Source organism: Larus michahellis, chromosome 3 (assembly GCF_964199755.1).
Source record: "Larus michahellis chromosome 3, bLarMic1.1, whole genome shotgun sequence".
NCBI classification, from domain to species: Eukaryota; Metazoa; Chordata; class Aves; order Charadriiformes; family Laridae; genus Larus; species Larus michahellis.
The window spans coordinates 61,269,224-61,295,354 of NC_133898.1; the positions used below are offsets into that span (position 1 = coordinate 61,269,224).

General features: G+C 43.9%; 1 protein-coding gene across 2 annotated transcripts in view; it reads left to right on the forward strand.

Moving 5' to 3' along the window:
• The window catches only part of MTHFD1L (methylenetetrahydrofolate dehydrogenase (NADP+ dependent) 1 like), a 161,544-nt gene extending 146,300 nt beyond the window's left edge, over positions 1-15,244 (forward strand). For both annotated transcript variants that reach the window (XM_074580403.1, XM_074580406.1), the window contains 2 exons: positions 8,360-8,468; positions 12,165-15,244. In XM_074580403.1, coding sequence (XP_074436504.1) covers positions 8,360-8,449 — 90 coding nt within the window. In that variant the 3' untranslated portion in view covers positions 8,450-8,468; positions 12,165-15,244. The remainder of the gene's footprint in view (positions 1-8,359; positions 8,469-12,164) is intronic.
• Positions 15,245-26,131: the final 10,887 nt, after the last annotated feature.

Genomic DNA, 26,131 nt, shown 5'->3' on the forward strand with positions numbered 1-26,131 from the left:
TTACTCCTGGAAATGGATTTGAGTGGGCTGGGATGAAGGGAGGTGTTTTGGAACAAGACACCTGGAATTTGTAGTCCTGTTTTTTCTCTCCCCCCTTTTTCTCCTCTGTGGTTAGTTGTTTTGGGTTTTGGTGGTTGTGGTTTGGGGTTTCTTTTTGAGGGGGGTGGGGTAGGGGGTTGCTTGATTTTTTTGAGGTTTGTTTGGGTTTTGTAGCTTTCATTTGTGTAGTATTTTGTTTAACAATTAACCTATTTAAGGGAGGAAACAGCTCTGAATACCCTGTTGGACATCATGCTGTGTTGTGGATGGTATGAAAAAATAGTACACTGAACTAACACCATCTAACAGGCTACCTCAGAGAGAGAGGTGTATTTTTCGAGTAAAATTCTAAATATTGATCCCATTGTGCTGTTATTAGGGGGATCGTTTTCCTCTGCTTCAGGTATGGATTTATAAATTCTAAGGTGAAAACGAGTTGAGACACCTCTGCTGAGAGGAACTGCAGTCATATTATGTGAGTCACAAATATTTTACTTAATCAGGGAAATGGCTCATTCTTTTACAGATTACATCTATGACTAAATATTTTATTTACTAACTAGCAAAATGCTGTTTCTGTGTCTTCGGTGCTTCAGCACGTCACTAACAGCAGCATTTGAGTCCCAGTGGTATTACACTGACTTGTTCACCAAGAACTTGGCCAATGAAGCATTGACCGATTCCTCTCGTTCCCAGCTTCCTTTGGGAGATATGCACCCACAGATCCCTCCAAAAGCTGTATTGGACAGGTGTGGACTGTTGTGTGGGTTTTGTTTTTTTCCTTATGGTGATCCCAGGAGATCACTTTCGGGTTCAGAATATTTCCACTCAAGATGGGTAAATTGTAGGGTCCTGGAAATCCCTCAGAGAATGTAACAGGGCACTTCTGTCTCACTTGAGCACCTGGCAGCAAGGTCAATTAGGACTGCATAACCAGTATTTAGTGCCTTCATAACTTCATCCAGATGCTGATAGCGGAAGAGCAATGTCCATGCATTTTGTTGTTGTAAATCCTTTCACAATATCGAACAATTGCCAGAGAACGTGGAAACATTGAAGTAAGAGACAATGATAATAGAATAATTGATGCCAGATGGACTTCTACACCTGATATCAGTCAGCGTGCTGGTGAAACAGAGCCATTTATTGCAAGGAATACTACAGCATGTGTCAGGGTAGCATCAGCATCTTTTCAAACATTATTTTGATCATTTTGAAAGCTGCTAATGTGTTGAATTTCTTACTCTGATTGTTCTTATATATTGCAACAAGATCCTTTTTTGTTAGATTTCCTGAGAAGGAAAATATGATCTTCGTTCTCCCTACCTCCTCTGGCTAGCATCAGGTTTGGCAAATTTTCATTAAAACTTATAAGTAAACTGATATTTAAACACTGGCTAAAGATCGTCGCTTAGCTGCTTTTAGAAATCCCTGTTATTTTCAGGCAATGAGAAATAATGAGATAATATTTTCTTAAGCATTATGTAGCTATTAAAGTAGATTTTTAGAAATTATTGCCATTTCCAAGGCTTAATTTATTAGTTTGTTTTTAAAGGTTGATACTTTTCCAAGGAAGCCCCAACTTCCCTCCGTCATGCGTCTGCTTTTCCTAATGTGAGAGTCTGAGGTTTGTTTGCTTTTAAGAGGTGGTGAAAGGTCACTTGAGCATCAGTTCAGTCTTGGGTATGGCATTGTTCCCCTCTCTCATAGGGGAGGAGGTAGGGGGGTGTATTTGTCTAGACTAAATTGTGCATATTTTGTTTTGGCCATTTAATTCAGTTGTATTTCTGTTAATTAAGATGAACAATACTGTTCTCCTAATTATTCTTTTCTGTTATTTTAATGTAATTTTTTTTTTTCACCTGTCATTCAAAACATGAACTACCTCTGAAGTGCCGCAGAGCGGGGAAGTTTTCCAGTTCTGTGGAACAAACTACGAGCTGACCCTGGAGATACTTAGGATATTCTGCCTAATTTTTGTGCACTAGCTTCCCTCTTCAGTGCAGACTGAGTGCCTCTGTGCAGTGGAGGACGGTCCACTGTGAAGATGAAATAAGTGACCACTCACTGGAAGCGTGCTTAAGAGTGCTGTAGGCCTACCCACTACCCTCGTTCCATGGGTAGTCTCATGAAAAATTTCCAAGTACAGGTTTAAGATGGAGAGTGCAGGGACTTGGAGGCATCCGGTAATAAGACCTGCACTCACTCCTCCAGTCATGCAGTGCAGCGAGGTGGCTGTTAATCTCTCTCTCCCACCCCATGGATTGCAATTCCCCTGGTGCCAGCTTCCAGTGCATGGCCAGCACCACAGGTGTCAGCAGGAGTTATCTGACACTGGAGATAAAGAGTGCCTAAAAGCAGGCAAGGTTGGAGGCCTGGAGGGATTTCTCCAGAAGAAGGGAGGAAAGCTTTTCCTTTCAGCTTGGCATGCTCTGAGACCGACAGATGCACTGCAGGGAAGCAAAGTTCTGGTGGTGGATCTGTCTTTCAGAGCTCTAACTCACACTAGGGAACGTTATTGAAACCCTGAAGCGTAGCTCCTTCGTGCCGCGCCTCAGGATTCCAACATATTCTGGCACGTTGAACATGATGCATGCAGGTTTATTGCGCTATTCTTGAGTTTCCTCTTGTATTGTTTCTTGCTGAGGGAGTATGGGGTGTGCGATTCACCCCATCAGATTTTATTGAGGAGTCATCCGCAGTCATGTGTGTGCTGGATTCCCTTGAGAAATAACATCTGTTTTCTGCAGTATTTCAAGTTTGAAGTGGTTGTGGGTTGTCTTAAGTTGCTTAATTACTAAAAGGATACAATTAGATAATGTGAATTACTTGCACTTCTTGTCAAATGTAACATTAACTCCTTAAGCCACAGAATAGGGAGGTTTCCTCAATAAGCTGTTTGCCGATTCTTTTGGTACCTTCTAATCATCTGGTTTCCCTATTTTGTGTAACTACGGATCCCTCTGGCTTTCTTTCTCTATCTAGAAACCATGCTATGCCTGTAAAGCAGACACATCTTGTCTCATAGGTGAAAAAGACACTAAACATGAGTTGGATGTAGACCTCGGGACCTTCTGTTTTGCACATCATGCCATTGTGCTGACCCAGTTAAAGTGATCTGAGGTCCTATTAGGATTGTTCATATAGATAAATGAAAAAAATATATAGAGGTATATATGAATGTATGTATACACGCTTGAAGTAAAAGGCAGGATATGTCAACCACTGGTGGATGTTTGTATGATAAAAAAAGGAAGCTAAGCAGCATAGTTCCTCTTGGGACCGTAACAAACCTGGCTAGCAGAGTCTTAGTGCTTGACTGTGCAACTGTTACATAGACCTTATGGCCAACTGAAAATACAAGTCAACATGTAACTGTAATGTAAATGAAACTCTAGGGAAGCTCAACTTGGTCACTCTTCCAGTGACAGTGGATTGGTTCTTGGAGAGGGAGTGGAATGGCACTTTCATATAGCTTCCTTAAAAATAACTGGCATCCTCCTTTTGTAAGAAAGCTCCTTATTGTTTTTTTTGTTTAGCCGTGTAAGTAAACTTCTGGAAGATCATACACGTATAAATAACAGTAGCCTTCGGGCTTTCTTAACTAAAATCATTATCTTCTACCAGTTGTCCATTTCCAGCAGTGTAAATGATCCTCAGGATGGCTGACTGTAAGACTTGCTGCTTTTGCCCCCTGAACATGAGTGCCATAATAATAAATAGGCATTGCATTTTTCACATTGTCTTTCTGCAGTTGATTTGCTCTCATGGCTGTGTAGACGGCTGCACAGTTTGCAAAGAAAACAGTTCATTCCAGTGAGTTCCTACAAAACTAGTTCCTATTAATTCCTGAATGATATATCGTGGGCAGCTGCTGGATTCTTATTCCCCTGCATTCTTATGAGTTGCATTAAGTCTCAAGGTACAAAGTTTATGCCTTATGTATTCCTTCTCCCAGGGGAAGTGTGATAGTAACAGTTTTGGTCAAACAAAGTACTGATTATTTCAGCTACCTAAATTCAGATTGTGATCTTAAGCAGATAATGTGTTGTCATTCACTGCTTCTTACCCTGCGCTTTTCTCACAGCCATGCTGCATGATGTTGTGTAGCTACCAATCTATAATCCAAATGTTATATTACAGTGGAGAGTTGTGCTGATCTCCGTGCAATATATAGTGGGTGTCTATTGTATGAGATGCCTAGCAAGCTGTGGTGTGGCTATGAGTTCCTGTGGGGTTTTTCATGCTGTACATACCTGCTAATTACCAAAGCGATTTATGGTTTGGGTATATTTTCTCTTTCGTTGCTCATCATCCTTTTTTTCAAGTTTTAGAAATGAAGTCATTTTACTAAGCAGTCATCTCAGAAAGCCTCGGCGAGGTGGAGGTAGCCTGCCAGCCGCTCTGCAGGTACAGTTTGTGCTGCAGCCAGGGGGGCAGGTTAGCATCCTCCCCTCTGTGCCCAAAAATCTAGGCTCCAGCTACTTAGGGCAGAGAAAGGGATGCTTCTGGGTCGTGCCTGCTGTGGTTCAGGCCAGCCTGTGAACTCGCTCTTTGGTGCCTTCATTCAGCGTGGTGGAAAACAGCAAGAAGGAAGAGGGTCGTTCTGGACCCCCAGCCCTGTGTAAAGCCAGCCAGCCAAAGCCTAAGTTAAGCCTCGCCGCGACTGAGCCCTCTTTTCTCTCCTGCGGTTTTGGCTGCAGGAAAGAAATGGAGGGCTGGCGAGGGAATAATCGGTAGTAATCTCCTCAGCCAGCCAGCCGTCTCCTCCTGTTGACCTTGAAGTAATGAAAAAGGGACAGATTCTGCTGCACTCTGTGTGTCCAAATAATGAGGGCAGAGAGAAATGATTGTAAATCTACACGGCATTGCCTGTTTGGAAGCCTGGGCCATGGGGAAAATGACAGGACGTATTTTATTTTTGCTCTGTAGTTCACATAGGTATTCATCCCAAGGTGTTTCCTCTGTGGATTTTTTTGCCTTGTACTTCATTTTACACAGCAGTAATTTTGATTCAGATGAACTCATTCCCTTTTGTTGACTTAAAATTTCAATATGAGAATAGTTGTATTCCCTGAACTGGCAATAAGCTGGTTTGATATTCACATTTTATAGATGTAATAGATTTCCATTAGTTAATATAGCAGAGTTACACCAGTGTAGACTGGGCCTATGAAAAAAAAAACAAACCCAAAACACACCCTTTTCTTTTAAAGAAAATAAGGAAAAACTCCCCTAAACTGATCCTTGGTTTTATTATACAGGGCAAATGGACAAGCTTGTAGATAAATTTAAAAAAAAAAAAAAAGGGGGGGGGGCGGAACCTGGAATTTGGGAGTTTACTTTCGGATATAGAACTGTCATACACAAAGTAACCAGCAAGTTGTCTTTGGCAATTTGTTCATTCCCCTCCTAGCAAAATGTAATTCATTAAGGGAGTTTCTTGTCAAGCGTTAACTCATAAACTGGGAGGAATCTGAGACAGAAAATAATTCAGTAACGCTAATGATGTAGTAGTCCAACTAGTGTGGCCAATGGATAAATAATAGTAAGAAGGTGTTTTAGTACTTAGCTAAGATGCCAAGACAATGTCAGCCAATACAACGATGCCACGCAATCAGTGGCAGGGCTCGGTCGATGCAAACTGACAGTTTTGCCTTTTAATCCTGCTGTGTGCAATAACAAAAGATCAGGAAGGACTGTATTTAAAAACAGAGGAAATGCACTGAGTCCACTAGAAGAGCTTGTTGCGTTGTTTTTTCTCGGTTGAGACGATGGTTGCACCGGTACTGAGCTCCCCAAGCTCCTTTCCCCCTTCTGAAATGGCAGCAGAGCTTTCTGGAGTAAATGGGGCTGTGGTGGAGAGATCTTACAATTTGCTTGTATTCCCACGATGGAAACATCACACGAGCATTCGGAGCATAGCTGAAGCGTAAGGGAGACGCTAACTCAATCACTGAATGTGCAGCAAAACAGGTTGATTTGCAAAGAAATACATCCTGCTCCAGCCCGAGGCAGGCCTGTAAATCTGTCTCTCTGGAGGAGCTAGGATGGTGGTCGTGTATTTTTCGTCTTCTGAGGCCAATTAGCCTGTTAGAGCTTGCCTTTGGCCAGAGAAAACACTGTAGCTGAGCTGTTCTCCTTGGGGAATTTGGGAGAACGGAGGGAGGAAGCCGCCCAAGCCCTGTGCTCTCTGCGGGGAGGTGACGGCTGGCCACGGTGTGCTCTGCCTGCACCCCCGCAGCCGGTGGCCTGGTGGTGATCTGATCATGCACTAAGCAGTTTAATTCATCAGCTGACCAACCCTGGCCACAAAAAACTGTATTTTCATCAGTTCAGGCCACAAAAACGTGTATTTTTGTCCGTTCAGTATGTTGAATGAGGTTGGTTGCAGTAAGATGAGTGCCAGGGCCAGCTCCAAGGGGGAATCATCCCAGGGGCTCACAGGGTGAAAGTGTCCCCTTTTAGCAATGGGTTTCAGCTCACATCATGAAAACATACCCTAATCTGACCCTTTCCTTAAGTTATTGTGTTTGGAGTGTGTCTGGTACTCAAGCCAGTGTGATTATTTTTTTATTTGTTTTTTATTCTACACAGCCATATTTGAAGGTTACCTCATGGGGTCAGATTAACCACCAACTTTAACAAGCTCCGCTGATTTGTCCCAGCTAAAATTTTGTTCCTCAAAATCTAGCACCTGTTCAATAGGTTTTAATGTTTAAAGGCTCTTAGCCAACAAACAGTTGAGCTAAGTTGAACTCCAGGTTGCTTTCCAGAGATTGTCATGTCTTTAACAGGACGAGGGGTAACAGGCACAAGCTGGAACACAGGAAGTTCTGATCAAATATGAGAAAAAACTTCTTTACAGTGAGGGTGGCAGAGCACTGGAACAGGCTGCCCAGGGAGGTTGTGGAGTCCCCTTCTCTGGAGTCTTTCAAGACCCACCTGGATGCAGTCCTGAGTGATGTGCTCTAGGCAATCCTGCTTTAGCAGGGGAGTTGGACCAGATGATCTCTAGAGGTCCCTTCCAACTCTGAAAAATTCCATGATTCCATGATTGCATCTCTTTGGGTATTAATATAGAGCCTAATATAACAGGGCCATCCTCCACCTCTGAGGTTAAGATATCGAAACGGTTTATGGAGTCCTTAAGCCCAAATGCTATTTTCAGAGTGCCTTGAATTAGTGGGAATGTGGTTGGTGGCTTCTAACTGTCATCTTAGGAAGACTTAGGGTGTGAAGCCAAAGTGGTCCAGGTTGATCGAAACTGGTCCTGCCTTAAAACTGCCCCACAGTCGCAGCTTTTACCCTGTGCCAGTGCTGGCAGTGGGGCTGGGGAGGCCCCTCCTGGCTCAAGTTGCTAAAACAGGAGAAGATGAAGCAGATTGAAAAATAGCATTATTCTGCTGAACCTGCTGTGCGGGCGTCACCTTTGTGAGGAAGATGAGGGGAGTCCTGAGGCAGGGAAGGTGAGAAGTTGGGGTACCTCTGATTTAAAGTGGCTTAAGCTATCATGGACCAGCACCTCAAGATTTCCATGCCACCCACGTATCTTTAGTTGCTGCCAAAATGCCAGTTGTAAGTAATAGTACAAGTAGCGTGAGCAGAGCTGTAGTTAACTGTGTTATTTAAGCCCATGAAACTATTTACATGTTTAAAAGTATGCAGATGCTGGTGTCTTATGCTAGATCAGGATCTTAATTATGTATAGTTTGAGATAATTGGGTTGCTTTAGCTTCATATCTGAACCTGTTAATTCTAACTACTAAATTAGGATTCAACTGTAATCCATGTGCATTTACTTGAACTATTCCAATTTGTTCCATACATTAAGTAATCAGTCATGAAAGTGTTGCCATTAATTCTGCTCCTATATTCTGGCTTTCTGTGGGAGAGGTCTGAGTTCAGCACATTCATATCACCAGGTGAATTCGGGCAATTATGTCCTTGCCCTTTCCTGTGTGATTTTTTTCCTAGTAGATATAAATGGATAAATGTTCTGGATAAATAATCTGAGGAATAAATAAATCCCAAAGTGTCTTAGTTTTGTTAAGGAGTTTATTCTTAGGTTGCTATGCCAGCCTGTATTTTCTGGCTCTTATTTTCTCTTTCCTGTCTTTTAGAAGCTACCCTTAAAAATGAATAGAAAAAGTACCAAGCTTGACGTTATTAACAGAAACAAAAAATGTAGTGAGAATCACATCTGCAGTTGAGTCCATGATGAACAATCCAGCCTTTCCCTTAATCTAAGGTTTACACGGGTGGAGTGATTATCTGCTTACAGGTGCAGGTGTATAACTTCATCTTATTGTTCCCACAGATGAGCACCATGCCAGGACTGCCCACGAGGCCGTGCTTCTATGACATTGACCTTGACTCCGTCACCGAGCAAGTGAAAGGATTGTTTTGAGAGTGACGTCCAAATTCAGGTGGGTCAACAGCCTTTGTTTTCCTGTTCCAGCTTGGAGGAGGATGTTTGCCTCTAGGAGGTATATCAAAAAGGTTGTCAGGAGTTTAACTAGGCCCTAGTTTCATTAAGGACTTCACACAATTTCATGATGTGCACTTTATCACATGGGTTTCTTGTTTGCTGAATAGTGGCCAGCACTTTGCTGATGCGCGCTGGTGGTGCACATTGATGGTGCGTTTTGGATTTCCTGGCTCTGTCAGTTTGGCATGTGGAGGAGCTGGTTCTGCAACTGTACCGCTCTTGGCTATGCAAAAAGTCAGTTGGAAGAAATCGTGTCATGTTAGTTGCCTCAAAAGAAATAGTCTAGTTCATCCTTGATACTACTCTGTCGTGTTTCTGTCATTACCTAGATGTTGGGGGAGATGTTGCTCAGCTTGTTCATGAGCTTTGCTTTGTTTTTTCATGTTTTTTTTCCTGATTGCTGTCATCTCTCAGGAATGGTAATAAGCATTTCAGGAACACAAATCCGTCCTCTTAGCCTGTCTGTTTTTCATGCTGCATTCTCTCCCTTTTCCTTGAAGGTTGCAGTTCCGCCACCACCCCCTCCCCTTCTCTAAGTACTTATATCTTCTTGGTGTCCTGTTTTCATTTTGTGTAGCACGTGTTCCTTGCTTAAAAATCCCAGGTGTTGTGAAAATACTCCATGATACTCCGTCTTAACTTTGTAACAAAGTAAGTGGAGTAAGCAAGGATGTTACCCTGACTGAAACAAACCGCCAGCGTCTGTGACAGGACTCTCTCCTCTCATCGCTTAACACTCTCTCTTCCCCCAGTGGATGGGTCTGGGAGTAAAATGGTTACTTTTACACAGAACAACAATATTTCTATGAGCTAATAGGACTGTGATGGGACCCCAGCTCAGCCACAGCTTTGAGGTGGATGTGCCCAGGCGCTTGAGCCCTGCTCTGGCAATCCCTTCCTGCTCTGGTTTGAGAGAACTGGCTTTCATTTTCTCTTTCCGTGTTTCGGCGGGTTGTTTGGAGGAGAGACACAACCCAATGAGGTTACTGCTCAGACCACGTGAACCGTTCACTTGCCCACGCTTGAATGTCACAGCATTCACATAACATCTGGTGAGAGCAGATTCTGCCATTTCGTGTGTACCCGTCAAGACAAGTAAAAAGCAGTTAACTTGAAAGTTAACCAGCACAGATAGGTAATTACTAGCTTATATGCAAACCATCACTGACTGTTCTGTTGCTGGGTAGTGTTGGCCATACCGCTTCTTGGCATACATCCCCTTTTTGTTACTGATACACATTATGTGTCTGATGGCTTCACGCATACGTATTGATTCATCATGTGTCGGTCATGTAATTGCTTCTGAATCATTTGAAATGACTGTAGAATCCTAATGTAAAATCTATATGCAGATTCACATAGCCTGCTTAATCGCTGCTTTTACTGCCTCATCTTACACAAATCCATCCAAACCATGGGTTGGTGAGTTTTGAAGAACAATGATAATTAAGCAGATTAAATACTCCATTCCAGCTGTGGAGGTCTTTCATTTGAAGTTGTGCATGAAATGAAAATGTTAAACTTGGCTTTTAGTCAGTGATGGTGTTTTCTCAGATGTAAAACGCAATGCTGACAAAGTCACAAAAACATAGTAGTCAGGTAGGAATATATCCAACTGTTAAAAAATTATTTTAATTTCATTATGGAGGTATTGGTGGCATCAGACAGATAGATGATTCGGTAAGTTTAAGCCTTTTAAAGAAAAAACAGCTTGATCATGTATATTTTTCATCAATATAGGCACGTATTAACCTGTGTTCCTACCTTTAACAATCTAAATAAATGCCTTTAGAGGACTGTAACACCCGGTGAGCACCACACAAGGTAGTCAGTGTTCATCAGCTCTAAAATTCATTCAGGTCATGTGCTAGATTTGTACATTTCTCATTTTGGATAGAGAAAAACAATATTCCTGTATAATCTTCATTCCAAACCTTCTGTAGAGAAGTTCAGCGTTATTCTTTGCTTTCACGCATTCACTGATGTGAACCCACACTCTAGTTGATACTATGTTATGAGGTATTTGTGGGTTTGTTTCTATGACAGGAGATGAAGGGATTTTTATTTTGTTTTCACTTGGTTTGACCTCTTTTCTTAGGGTTTTAGTGTACAACATAAAATTTCTAGTAGTATGATATTGTGCCAACTCATTAGTACTGATTCAAGTCTTTAAGATGTGGTAATTGAAAAATATTTAGAGATTTGTGGAAGAGCTGCAGATGTTTCATTATAAACATGCACGCAGAGCTGAGAACAGTTGTTTTGGTGTGCAGTTTACATCCTCCCCTGCAATACATAGCTTCATGAGACTTGTGAAAGAGATACAGGCAAAAGTTCCTGCTGCACGGGTAGCTGTGTGGGGCTCTTACTGAGCTGAAACATCAGATGTCATTAGCCTCTCTGATTTTTCTCCACCCCTTCACTGCGTTAATGAAGCAGGTGATGGTTCTCACAAAAGTTTGCAGAATACCAGTCATTAGAATATACTCTAAAAAGTCACACAAGCAAACAATTTGTCAAAAAAGTCAGCTCTGTGGTTTTTTTTCTGTTGACAAATAGTTGATACATGGAACACAACATAATACAGTCTCTCTGTAGGAGCAGCGTGCTCTATTAAAAAGCTGAAACATATTAATATCTGGAAATCAACCCAAAGGAATCTGCCTAGTTCTTCATCACTGGCCACAACCCTATTTAAGTTATACTGCTCAGCTCATACACTAAGAAAGCTGAAATTGTTTCCTCAGGAGCTATCTCTACATAGCACCAGTCAGAATAAGAATTACTTCCATGAAGACGAGTCTGCCATTAGGAAGAAGTGTTTTTTTTAAATTGATGAACCTGACCCACTCTGCAAAAGTAAAGTCTGTTAGGGACTCTTGTGAGCTCTGAGGATCCCTCTAATTTAATCAGCAGCAGCAGGTGCCTCCTCTTACTGTGCCAGCTTGATTTGGGTAGCTGGGGTGATGGTTTTCCTCGGGTGGTTGTGACTTCGTAAGGCCATAGCCGTCCACAGTTGCAGATGCATTCTTGCCCTCGTCTCCCCTTCAAAACTGGCAGAGCATCAGAATGATTGTAATACACAGCACGGGTATTTTGCCACCCTCAGAGCTTTTCTGAATGCGAGAGGCATCCCAGAGCTCTGACTGTGAGCATCTTCAGGGCCATAAGGAGCCTCATGAGGGGAGGACACCACAACTGATGTCCTAAAATTGCAAACTTTTTGTTAGCTGTTTTCATCTTAATTCATTCAGGTACAGATAAGAAGGTGTTTGAAGACCTTTCCTTTGCATGCACAAAATTGAGCCTATGAAACAAAAAAATGGCTTCTTTTAGTCTCATTCCACAGTACTGGGTTTCAGTCAGCAGCAATTACTACAATAATATACAATCTAAAGTCCATATCATACTGGAATATGAGTACAGATTTTTGTTTCTCACCTAGTAGGGTTACACAGATAATAAATGGGATGCGCATGTGGCATAACAACGTTTTTGTTTATTATGGTTAAGGTAAAAATATCCAGTTTCACTAAAGCACTGCTTTTAGGTTGTGATGCTTTTTTTTTTTCTCTTTGAAGAAAGCAAAGATGTCTTGTTTCAACATATAAATTCTTTATCTTTCTCATTTCAGAAGCCTGGAAATTAAGAACTGCAACTTTCCTGTTTCCTGCAAGTAGGAGACAAAAATGAATCTGAAATATTTCTGTTATGTGTCTCTGGAGGAATGTCAAGATAGAGCAAAGAGCAAAAGTTTACTCTTTCTTCAAACTAGTTTTTATGATGAAATATAGCTGTAAGGTTTTAACAAAAAAAAAAAAAGGGGGGGGGGGGGGAAAGCAAGCTAAAGTTTTTCTTGCTTTAGTGCCGGAAGCTCTCTACTGGGCCTTATACTTGTTCGTGGATAAAATGACATTGAAAAAGAGAGGAATTCTTCACCTTAGAGTTTTTGTCTTTTCTCAAAGGAGTTTACAGAAGTATTTGCCTTATCTCAGCCATCTAAAAACTTGCATTAACACGATGATACTGTGTGATTTTTTTCCTTGCTGAAAAATACGCTTTTGCTCCTGGCATTCAGGAGCTGAGACTACACACAGATTAACCGCACATTTTTGAGTTATCGCTGAGCGTTGCTCTGGACGCGTTTGGGCAACAGCCAAGCTTCAAGCAAGGAAGATATTAAGCAGAGAAAGACCAGAGCATGTATTTTGTAAAAGGTTTTTAATATATAATTTGTTTCCTTGTTGGGCAAAGATCTTTTGAAACACTTAAGCTATAGCTGTCTCGCATCCATAGGTCTCTGTTTATCCAAAGCGTGTGTTACAGGCTGTCCAGCTGGTTTTGTGTTTGTTGTGGTGAAGCCGGTTGTTCAGCGAGGGCACTGCTCCTTCTGAAGCCCTGTTTTGCTCCTGTTCGTGGCTGATGAAGCCTCCTGCTGTGCTGCTGGCTCCCGACCCAGAGTTTTTCTTGTCCTGTCCCTGGCAGTACGCAACACCCCGTAACAACAGAGGAATGTCCACCAAGTGAGGATGCGACAGGGCAGAGCTTTCTTCTGCTTCGTTTTGCAGGTTTTAACCACCATACTTGTAAAATAGGAGCGTGTTTTCCAGTAGAAGGGGGTATCCAGACAAGTTAAATCCTAAACAGTGTGCTTTAATTTACCTCAGTAACTTGCCTTGTACATTTTTTCCTAAATCTGCAGCAAAACAAGCTTTAGGTACAGGATACTGCATTTAGCTTTTCAGGCTGCTGCTCCTCAGGAAGCTCTCACTGACTGACTGTTGGTTCCTTCAATAGCAAAAAATGCAACAGAACAATAGGTTGAATCGAAACAATAGGCCATTGTGGTTTTTTAGGTAAAAAGCAGTGAAATAATGATGAGAGAGTTTATTTTCCTAGTGACGTTTTCCATCCTGTCGCTTTGCTCCGCTTACGCACATCTGTATGTTATGGGCTTCTGCAATGTAGTTTTCGTTCCCTTCTACACAGCCACATTTGGAGACTTAATTATCTCAGGAACTGTGGTGTAATTGAGGGGTTTGTTTTGGTTTTTAAAATCGTGCTTTGTTATTTATAAACTCAAAACTATAATTATGGACAGAAGAGCAAACTGGGGGCAATTAAAATAATTATCTGTGCCTTCCCTGGAGTAGCACGGAAATGTCTGTTGACTGCATTTCAGAAGTGTTCTATTCATAGCGTGGTCCCCCAGCACTGTGGGGATTGCTGTGAAGATGAACGCAAAAAATAGAGCTAGTTGATATTTCAGCCTGATTAGACGACAGAGCTCATAATGGCCTAGACTGGGGATGCTTTAATTACACTGGGCAAGACAAACACGATCAGTAGAAAGCAAGATTCAGGTGTGGCTCTCACAGCTACTGGGGAGAGAGATTTCTGATATTTTCTATTAATTTGTACCCCAAAATACAACCACGTTATTCATATACATAACTGTGTTGTAATTTGGTCCGGCTCACACTGAGCTGTCTAGCTTAGAAAAATCCAAAGACTTACAGAGGAAAATCAATGTGGTTTCCAGCCATGGTTTTCCTAGTAGCATTCTCTCAAGAAAAATAAATGAGGTTTTTCCCTCCGTCTTGCTTGGAGAAATTTGGAAAACCATAACTGTGCCTTACTTACGGTCACTGCGGTTGCGTTGGACCTGTCTCAGTGCAGCGTGGGATAATAAACGTGGCACTAGCTGTCTGCCTGTGAAGCTTCCATATGGGATATGGATGTCTGAGCAACAGGTTTTATAAGTAATTTCAAACTACGGCTTGACACCCGCAAGCTTTCTACATTGTAGTCTCCGTATTGTCTCTTCAGGCCACGTGTGCTGGGACTGTTTATCCGACTTTCCCCAAAACACCGTTCCAACTCAGTTAGTTGAGAGTTGACAAACATCCTGTAATTTTTTTTTTCTACCGTCACGTGCACAGGATTTGTTATATTGTTTTGATAGCTTCAATAATTCAAGGAAAGCTGGAATGACCCTCTCATGTTTTGTCATAGCTTTTTACCCCCCTGCCATCTGGTTAACTATCTGCAAAATCCCTTGAGCTATTACATTTTTGGTTCTTTCAGTTCATTTTCAGTCGAACATTTGATAAAAATAATCCACATTAGCATGCAGCTTCTGCCTCATAATCCAAAGGGACTGAGTTGTTGTCCATCACCTGAGCTGCAGGAACTGCCACGGTACATTCCCTTGGGCCACCCTAGCTCTGAGGCCAAACGCCTTCATCAAGAAGGGTTTAAAATGAAACCCTTTTAAGTTAAGTGTTATTGCTAGGCACGTCACTTGGTGCTACGGAGATGCTGTTGCAGGTGAGGCACTCCTGCCTTTGCGTCTGCTCTCAGCGGTTCTGTGATTGGGCAGAACGGCAGCTTTCTAAGGCGGCTTGCCGCGCTGACCCCCGCCTTTGCTAAAGCGTGTTAAGAACCACCGTTGTTTATTATCAGAACATCTGCTTTTTGTAGCGACTGAATATTTTTGTTATTGCTATTGCTCCAGTATAGAAGGCTAGTGACATTGAGATACATCAGGCTACATACAACGGGTTTCTTCGTTTGTATTTTAAACTTCAAAATCCCAGAATGCCAGTTGCCACGAACATGAAAGTGAAGCGCATGTGTGTGCTGAGATACAGTTTGCAAAAGCGGTGCCTGTCTCAAGTCTGAATTCATTAATAAAGTATATTCATTATGGAATATTTTTCTCTCTTTATCTACTGTCTTGTCTGTTTAGCGACCATTCTTTTCTCTTAAGCCACTTCACGCGCTTGGTCCCTGCCTGTTGCCATAAGGGCCCACACACAGGAGGGTTGTCCACAGCACCTTCTCCACCAGTACAGTCCTTTCAAAGCTGGTTTGTGTTTGGAGGGAAGGACACACCAGACTAACATCCTGTCCTTGTCCCAAAATATCTTGCTATTGCCTTTGGTCCTTGGTGTGGAAGGCTGGATCAGACGCAAGGGTCAGTTGGACACTTTCCACTTCTCCGTTAGCAGCTGGATTTCTGTGAAGCAGTATCAGGTACAAGAACAGACGCATGTGAGCTTCTTGAGGTGGGATTTAAATACAAGCAATGCAAAAGCTTTGGGAACTATGGGTGTTACACCAACTGGACCATAACACAGCAGAAAGCATCCCGGGAGCAGGAATAAATAAAATGGGGAAGCAGGAGAGGGGGAGAAATCAAGCGCTTCAGGCACATACTGGACGTTGCTCCTGTTTTCCAAGTAGCTAAATGAAGTCTTAACCATATGATTTGGGTTAGTACTGGGTTTTTAACATGCTTCTCGTGGCTGGATTTCTAAACAGCTTTTCAGCTTCTCTACAGCGTTTCAGTGAGGAACTTACCCCCAGGTAACAGATGTCAAGCACTAGGTTTGCGCTCCAGCAGTAGCTGGGTCTGCCCTGCTGATGGCCACCCAGCCAGCCACCACGAGCGCTGGAGGCAGGGGAGGCTCTCTCTCCTCCACTGAATTATTGGGGTGGCAACAGAGGGTAACCAGTTTCACCCCTTTTAATGTGAAGTTTTTCATAGAAATTTTTTTTTTTTTTGAGAACAATATTTCAGAGAAGTATTTTGTAGGCCAAGCTAGGACCCCCTGCTTGAGAGGGTTGAAATGGAAACGCTGAAAGCCCCTTTGAGCATTTGGCCTGAGAACACGGACTGCTGCGCTACGCATGTCACCCTGCACTGTGGGCTTAAGGCCAGTGGGTTTACATAAAGGCAGCTAAATTCAAATATTTCCACGAGTGTGGTCACAATAATAGTTCCCTGCTCCGTGCACTTGAGTGTAATATATTACATATACACAAGCATGAAAGCGTATGTATTTGGGCATGCAGTTCTTATGTAAAAATCTCCAATATTTGCTTCCCAAGTAAACTTTTTAACTTAAATCTTTGAGTACTGTCTGGGAAGAGCTAGACTGCTACATGCTAGCATGGGCTCGACCAGCCCAGACCCTGAAGAACCTTTAAGTCAACCCTGCACTGGGTGATCTCCAGGTCCCTTCCAAGGCAAACTGCTCTGCGCACCTCCCAGCTACAACGCTAGTGGAAAGAGTTAGCACTGGGCAAGCACACAGAGCTGGAATACACACACGCTATGGGGACCGTAAGAACTTTTCTTCCTTTTCTTTGCAGAGTACTAATAAAAAGAGAACGTATCAAATACAACCCATGCTGACTTTTATGCAATACGCTAAATCAAGTTTTGAGTTATGACATTTTAAAAGCGAAGTTGTTTCCCCACTGGGCAATTCCCATCATGGTATTGCAACTCAATTACCATCAACATCTGGTCAAAGTTAGATTCCTAATGCCAGAGAAGATTCTCAGCTTTTCAGGACACAGCCTGTTAGTTGTCCATGTAACATAGCACCTGCATGTTCACATTTATTCTCCAGAAAAATTTAATTATGGCTGTATTTGTACCAAACGGGTATTACATACGTGACGTGTAACTATGCCACTATATGAATTCTAGGACCTTTTATTCCAGTTTCTTTTTTGACAAAAGGCTCGAGGGGAAATCCAAGAGGGCAGAAGAAAGCCTCATGTCTGACCTGTGGCAGCAGACTGGCTCCTGCACAGCTTTGGGTGAGCCCAAGTCTCTGTAAGGAGAAAACATCCCTGTATTTGCTGGTTCCACAGCTTGGCTGTTACACATCTTCCCACCCAGCTCCAGCTCATCTGGAGCCTGTATCACCTTAGCGTCTCCATTGCAGTCTGAAAAAGCTGTATTGGCCAACCTGTCTTTTCAGGTGTTGGAGGTAAGTGAACTCCCCCGGAGGAAGGTTTTTGGGGACAGCAACAAACCCAATATCTCCTAACTCCAATCTGTTCTTTATTATATTAGCCGAAGGCAGCAGTTTAATTCACCCAGCCCTTCACATCAGTTCCATACAGTGCTTGATTTATTATTTTTTTTCCACCCCTATGTTTAGTAAGTTCAACCACTGTAACTCAGTATCAGATATTAGTGCCTGGCAAAAGCTTGTTGTTCATCCAGGATGAAACACGGATCCCATTCCAATTCTGGAACTACTGAAAGTCAGACAGACTTTAGAGCCCAGTTTATTAGTAATAACCGGGTGTGCAAGCTACTTAGTTCTTATCAGTGAGTGGAAAATGGAGAAGAATAAATAAAAGAAGAAAACTAATGAAGATGGTGAATGAAGGACCAAAGCACAGGTGTCAAATTTGCTCTTTTGGGACAGAATTGTATGAAAGCAGCAGATGTAAATCAAGATGAGTTCGAGAGGTTATTTCACTAAATCACTTGAAAAATTCCTTTAAATTGCACGCTATGTAAGATACCACCAACAGTTTTGAAGAAGGCTATGTAAAAAAAACCCAAAAAAGTGCATTTATCTGCAAATTCCTACTGAAAAGGGGGAAGATACCCTCACAGAAGCATGAAAGCTTACTTTTAATTTGGTTTTAAAGAGAGACACTAAATCAGCACAATGGTGCTAAGAAATAGCAGAAAAAAGAGATGAGCAGCCAGTGAAAGATGTCATCAATTTAAAAAAAAAAAAAAAAGAAAGAAATCTAAAATATCTTCCAAGGGAAAGTTAACACTACTGAAGAACACCCGGAGCCAATGCTTTAATTAATTCACAGCCAGCATTGCTATTTCCCATCAATTCTTCCTCACGGTGTTGGCTACCAGATCCCCGGAGAATGGGGGAAGATCGTATGTTGAGCTGGCGCCTGGCATCACCTATAGCAACTGCAGGGGACAGACAGGGCGGCAACAATTCCTGTGGAGGAGGCACCGGCCTCACAGTCCTGCACTTACAGAGTCCCTCCTCACACCTGCCTCCTCTGTGGTGGGTCACTGCAGCAGATAACCTCGCTTTCCGCTAAATTCGGACACCTCTATCCCGTGACTGCATTTACTCGGCAGCAAACAAACCACGCGCCAGCTTGGAAGCAGAAATGTAAGAGTTATACCTGGCACGACCGTATGATTTAAACGCGTCTGGGAGCTGTATAGACAACCTGCAATTATCAAACCGCGAATGTCACGAGCTGTTTAAAAGACAGATGGTCTGTTTTGCAAGTCCTTCAGAAAGGACCAACAGCATCGCCATCCCAACATTGTGCTGGAGGGGGGGGGGAGAGTAAAAAGAGTACACGTAGTCATGTGGAAAAAGGTTCCCTAAAGTACTGCTTCTCTGCTAGTACTCTGGTTTTGTCCCTTTAAGCTCCAACACCAGAAAAATAACAAAACAAAGCACACCAAAACCTCACTCTCTTCCACTGAGAGGATCCCATCAAATGTGTTTGTGTATCTGTGAATGGATTCTTATCCCAAGCATCTCTAATGCCCGAGTTTTTCCACTGTTTGAAGACAAGTGGTAGGAACCAACTGACAGGAGAATACACTGTTTAGTCCTGTATAAGGGAAGATGTGAACCTACAGAGCCACATGCCATGTCCAGACATTTATAGATACAAGCCTGGATGCACAAGAGCAGTTTAGGGAGGACATTTTCGGTTCATAACTCCTGTGAAATGACTACAGTACCCAGCGGCAGGGGGAATCGGATGCTGGAAGAGCCATACCTTACTCACTGCATCTGAAATGGAAACGATCCAAGTAACCATTTACTCCTGCGCATAAACGCAAATCTTAAATTTAGCAGCATTTCACCTTTTGACCTTGAATTTCACATTGCCTTAACCAGCTCGACTTGAGCCTGAACAGCTACAGAAAAGTTTACAGCCATTCCCTGCAACAAGATTAAAGAAAGCCTTGCCTGGATCTCGAAACCGATGTCTGGGGACCATTCAGACGAGATCGGCACTGGAACCAGTTTGACTGGAGCTCCCTCACCACACACGTTTTCTGACTTCTGCTGTCATGCTACAGTGCCACCGAGCCCCAGGGCTGGCCAGGGCATCATCCTCCCCACAGCATCCTACCCTACAAACAGGGCAAACCCTGCTCCCCGCCAGCCCACCACCAGCTGAAGACAGAGGATGCTTCGTATGTGGAGACACACGTGGCAGATTTAAAAAAAAAAACAAACAAACAAAAAAAAAGAACAAGAAACAAATGAAAACCAAACACAAAAAATCCCCCACAAAACTCTCCCAAAAGTTATAAACTTAAATGCTGGACTCCAAAAAAAATCAAGCACACATTTTAAATTCTGCATGCTTTGTTTAAATGCCAGTGCCCAACAGGCAAATAGATGACAACCAGAATTTATAACATCCAGGTACCAATAGGAGTTAGCACAGCAATTTTGTTTTGTTAAGCCCCGTACGAGCTCTTATCAGATTTACACTTGGGTTTTTCTTCATGTCTAAGTAGAAATCATGCCAGAAACCTGTCGTGGTTGAGGTGGCGAGTGGGGAGGGTGGGCAGGGGGAATCCCCGAGTGTCAGTAGTTTGTTCACTAACAGTCAACAAGGGCCGCCTGGCTTTGCCTCCCAATATACCAGTTGTGAATAAAGTCAAGGTTTGTGTAACCGCCGCACATATCCCTGCAAGGTACTTAATGCATTAAGGAAACACCGATGAAAAGACATTAGCAAGCTAAACATCACCTGTTTCACTACTACAAAATTAGTCGCTTTCCCTCTCCAGCTGGATATGAAGTCAACAAGTATTTTATTTTACCTATTGTTCTTTTTACCTATTTTTACCTATTGTATATTATAGTTATGTAATTAAGTGTTATTCAATTGTTAATAAGTGGAACACTCTTATACATTCCCAAAAAGACAAAAGTGTTCCAAAATGTATATAGAGGAGGCATTTTTCAGTTTTTAAGTTACTTTCAATATAGGTAAGGGTTCCAGTATTGATTCAACAGGTTAGAAGTCTGTATTTGTTCTAATAAAGTTATTTTATAATGGGTTTACATATTCACATATACCATTCGTTCAGATCTGGTGCAGATGCTGCCACTAAACACGCTGTTTACACAGAACCACTCAGGATGGAGAGGACCTCTGAAGGTCCTAAAGTCCCACCACATGCTCAAAGTCCTACTTATTGGCAAGCAAACATTCTTCAAGTAAACTTGTACTTTCACGTACAGATTTGGGGACAAATATGTCAAAGCTGGGTCGCACATTATAAGGACACTTACTAGCTGTAAATGGGAGGGCTTGCTCATTCGTGTGAAGGCATGCTGAAAAACCAAGCAAAGGCTTGCTGCAAAGATTTGAAGGCCAAAATCAACACGAGCAAATGACCCAACCGCTCCCCTGGACCACAGAAGCGCTATAGCTACTTCCCTAGTGCCTCTCAAAGGGATGACTTTAAGACCACTGACCTGGTCATTCAGTTCACTGAGTTACCACAGTCCAAGCGACATCCTGCAGGCTTTGGGAGCACTGACCTAGCCTCTTATTTCAAATCACCAGGGGGGAAAAACGAAAAGAAAAAGGTCTAAACACCTGGACAAGCCAGCTCTCACTCCACCCCCGAGCCCTCAGGTGTTTTAGGTTTCTCTAGAACAACTGAGGTCTGGCAGGTGCAGGTATTTCCTACCCCCACACAGGTCCTCACCCCTCCCCACAGCCCCTGAGGATTTGCACAGGGCTGACGAAAGGTTGATTTGCTCTTTGTAAGACTCTCAGTAAATCCCATGCAACTGATTTATCCAAGTGCTGACGCTTCAGTCCCGATCAGCGACCAGAGCCAGCAGGACACCCCAGGCACATCAGCAGCAGCAGCATCACCCCCGCTTTGTAACATGCCTGGCCACAGTTCATCCCTCTGTGACAATTCAAAGAATTGTTCAGCTCGGAGCCTGGAGCCAGCCCGGGACGGAGGCATCGGTCCCCCGTCCTCCTGCAACCCTTTCCCCCCACGGGTTAGCCAAGGACAAGGCTGGAGGCAGAGCCCACCCCACACAAGGCGGGGAGTGATTGATGGGTGCCCCGAGCTCATCTGCTCCCCGTGGGGGTAAGGAAGGCGGTGGTGCCAGCTTTTTGCACTGCCCTGGCATTGCTCCTGTCTGAAAATATACTTCTTACCATCAGATTTTTGCATCACCCTTTTTTTCTGAAATATCTCAGGTTCTCCCATTGCACAGGGCTTTCTTCTTCCTTTTTTGCCCTAGGCCTTGGACCCACCTCATTACCTTGCTTGCTCTCCTCTCCCATGAATTTCCAGCCACTCCAGGATTCAAGTCATACTTGCAACAAATCTCTTCTCTGAAATATTGCTTTCTCCTCATGGCTGTTGGTCCCCTGGTTTTCCTTCTTCCCACCACACAGCATCTCCTCAGCCAGCTGCTGCTTCCTCCCTGAGGGGAGCAGCCATTACCAGCCCGAAGCCATGGAAGGACCTTACGCTGGTGCTGGAGCAGCCTGCGGTCACCAAAGTGTCCTGTGGCCCTGCCCAGCTGACCCAGCAGCCACCAGTGTGGGGCCAGGCGGCAGAAGGAGGGGTGGTGGTGGGACTTCCAGCTGGCTTGGAAGGGGGCCAGATGTGGGTTTTGGGCTGCCAGCTGCAGAGCCGTGTGGTGACATGAGCGGGAGCTGTGGTGGGACAGAGGTTTTGAGCTCCCAGCTGTTGGTCAGGGTTAGGGTGTTGGTTACCCTGGCCACTGTGGAGGCAGTAAAGCCCTGGCATCTCTACAGCCTCCTCCTGTGAAAGCAGATGGGTGAGTTTAAACCACAGGGTGAGTTTAAACCACCACCTCCAGGTGCTTCAGCCCACGCAGACAGTCCCACCTGGAGCAGGTGGGACAGCGGCCATGGGAAGCACTCCATCAGCTGTCCCATGGCAAGGGACGCAAGGAAGCTGGTGGGAATAGCCAGTGTGGCTGGATCCTGCCTTCCAGCCCGCTGTGCCAGCCCCACCAACACCATGGTGCCACGAGCTGCAGCACCGCATGTGCCTGGACTTATCCTGAGGCCGTCGGCTGTGCCACCAGGGAAACGGCTCACGGGCGCCTGAGGAGATGGTTGGCACCTCGGGAGCTGGGATGGTGTTTAGGGAACAGGTATCAGGCCTTAGAAATCTAGCATCCGACCTCAAAATAGCATCACCTGGCATACAGGTGTTTATGAAGGTGTTCCCATCGCAGGACCCAGGCACCACCTGCGCGGTTTACAAACGCAGCGTTGTTATTTCAGTATCACTTGCAGCCTGTTCGATAAGCCAGAGGTGCCCGGTCACCAGCCCGTGACAAGGATTGCTCAGGGCTGGCAAGCTCAGGGAAGGGAGCAAGGAGCCTGGAGAGAAAACCGCAATTTACTTGCTTTTCCTCTGAAGCTGTTACCCCGCTGCCAGCTCCCTCGGCGTTCGGAAAGTATCCGTGTTTAATCCCTGGTTTTATTCACTATGCAAAGTACCTCGCCTTGAGAGTCTCATAATTTAATCTCCTTTGGATAATTACTACCGACTAGACTAATAGCTGGCAAAGGTCAAATGATTGGTTATTCAAGGCAGGATTTCCCCACGTTTACAAAAAAAACTTCTCCTCGACCTTTGACATGTCGGCTGCGGCACGGGGTTGTCGGGACTGACAATCGCTGCCAGGTGGGTGTATGTATGTGTGCACGAGCATCTCTATACGCACACACGCCCCCTTCACGTATACAAATGTGAACTGGAAATGGCCATCTTACTCCAACCAAAGACGTACGGTAGCACAGGTCACCTCCAAAATAATGTTAAGTAAAATTTATATCCCTCCATGGCTCTTTGCATACATTTGCATTTATTAAATTATTCTAAGGCTTACAAAGTAGTAAAGGGAAGGGAGCTCGTTAGCTTTATTGTTGTTCTTTCTCAAGAAAATTGATTTTATGTGACCATGATATTTTTGCGCATTTGTCCATTCCCTAATATTGAACCCACCTCGAAGCAGTTATTCAGTAAAGTGGCAGACAAGCAAATTACTACAGGTTTCATGAAAGCAGGGAGACAGCGGGAGAGGAAGGAATGAAATGGAGACAGCGGAGAGAAACAAGATCTTTTCCATGGTGAAAGTAGAAATTTATAAGGGACACACTCTTCCCAATTCCACTTCTCCCCAGGTTACACTTTCATTACATGGAATATTTTAATTATCACATATTTCTGCTTGTAATCCAGTTGTTATATTTTAGAACCAGGAATCTTACTGACTTAAATCTGTAAATCCATTGTAAAACAAGATAATATTCCTAAAATTCTAAATTGCTACAATCCCACATGTGACGGCCTTTGTTCAGCCCTGAAAATGGGTCACAACCCATGAACAGGAGATAATCCAGCTGGCCCTTATTGCATCTCACCAGTAGATAATGCTCAAAACAGGGCAAACTGACTTCATTGATCGTTTTTCAACCTGTACAGACTGAGAGACTGCAAAAATTTTGTTCAGAGGAGAGACTTAAGCTCAGAACCTCAAAGCTTCTCTGATCTGATACTTAAATCCCATCAACTTTATTTTTGAGAAAGTGGATGCAATAAGTAAAGTTCTCCATCAAATTTTAAACAACGTACAGAAAAAGTCCCAGTTTCCGGCCATTCATTGCTCACACTGACAGAAGAAATTGAGGACTTTTATCACAAGGCCTTGGAGATACACTAAGAAACCACAGTTTCAAGGACAAATAGAAAAAAATGAATCTTGGCATCATTTTTCAAGTGACTGTATTTTCCCCACACTTGGCAGGAGCCTGCCGAAGCCCAGCGCAGCGAAGTGACCCCCTCACCTCCCCAGACCCACAGCCCCTCTGCTTTCCCTGGGGCTCATTCCCACCGCATTCCCTGGCTTCTTCCTCCACCTTGGGAGCACCAGCCTCCGGGACGTGCTTTCCAAATCAGCGCTGATCGACAGTCCCAGCCTCTCGCTCCTGGTCGCTCACTTCTGCTTCGTGTCCAGGAGGAGACGTATCAGTGGCGCAACGCAGCTACAGCGGGGAAGGAGCAAAATCGAAGGGGTAACTTGCGCGCTGAAGGCGTTATAGGAGTAAAATATCAAATAAAACACCCTTTGTCCTCTCCGAGGAAACGAGATGAATAATTACATTACCTTCCTTTGCAGGTGGGAGAGGATCCACCCATGCTTGTCTGCTCCGTGGTGCCTGGGAAAGCAAGGCTGGCATTTTTGCTGGGGGGTCCCGGCCGCCTCCCACCGCCCCAGCCACGCGTCCCCCCACATTCCCCGCACACCTGAAGCAATCGGGCAGCTCCGAGGATGCAGGACCCTGCATTGCCCACGGGACCCTCGTCCTGGGGAGGGAGCGCCTGGACCCAGTAGGACAGGAAAGGGCTTCTGATTTAGAAGAGAATAACATAAACAGCACTTCAGCCTGAACGGTTTAATCACGGAAATACGTGCAATTAGAAATCTTCTGCCCATGATCAATACGTGGATACTATTAGGGCATAATGCAATAGCTGTTTAGCACTCTGGGTAAATCCTGCCCGGCATTTCAAGAGCTGAAGTGGAGAGAAACACCTTGGCTGGCTCTCGTAAAAGGCTGAGAAGTTGTGTTTTTTTAAAGAGAAGCCAGATTGGCTCTGCACCCGTGGGTGGGCAAATGTTTCCAGCTTTTAAGTGCATATTTGTGTCTCTCATTTAAACCATTCAAGATCTGTGTTACTACTACTACTTCTGCAACAAAAAAAATGCTGTGATATACAAGCCACACACAAAGAAGAGTAGGAAAAGGCAGATGAGGGCTCTGGAGAACAAGCCTTATGAGGAGCAGCTGAGGGAACTGGGGTCGTTCAGCCTGGAGAAGAGGAGGCTGAGGGGAGACCTTATAGCTCTCTACAACTGCCTGAAAGGAGGATGTAGAGAGGTGGGGGTCAGTCTCTTCTACGGAGTAACAGGCAATAGGACAAGAGGAAACAGCCCCAAGTTGCACCAGGGGAGGTTTAGATTGGATATTAGGAAAAATTTCTTCACCAAAAGGGTTATCAAACATTGGAACAGGCTGCCCAGGGAACTGGTTGAGTCACTGTCCCTGGAGGTATTTAAAAGACGGGTAGACATGGTGCTTAGAGATATAGTTTAGTGATGGTTTTCGTCAGAGTTAGGTTGATGGTTGGACTAGATGATCTGAAAGGTCCCTTCCTACCTAGGCAATCTATGACTCTGTGATTCTATCCATCACACAACTTTAAGCTTAGAAAATACTGTTTGTGTTGTTGCTTCAGGTGTACTCTGTAGCTGTACACTGAGCTAGAGCACTGCCATTAGTTTACTAGCTGTTAAAATGAGGACACACGGGAGGGAAAGTATTTCCATCTTAATTACGGTCCTGAGCTTTATTGCAGAACCATTTAGTGACTGTGAAAACCAGCTTGCCAAACACTGTTCACAGGCCTGGGGGATTGAGGAGGCAGAATAGCAAAGAATTAGGCCCGGGGGATTTGCTGGAGGAAACAAAACACATCTCTTTCTATGTGGTGAAAAAGCCCCATATTGTTACTGTCGTATTGGCTCACACGCGATATTTTCTTCTTGTCCCTGAGAGTTGCTCCCTCACACTACTCATGACCTTTGGTGCTATGTAAGGCTCAGTCTGGACGCCCACCTTTAGACTAGAAAGCTGATTAATAACACCAAGGCTGGGGCTTGACGAACACCTCATTTGCCATCTTGGCAC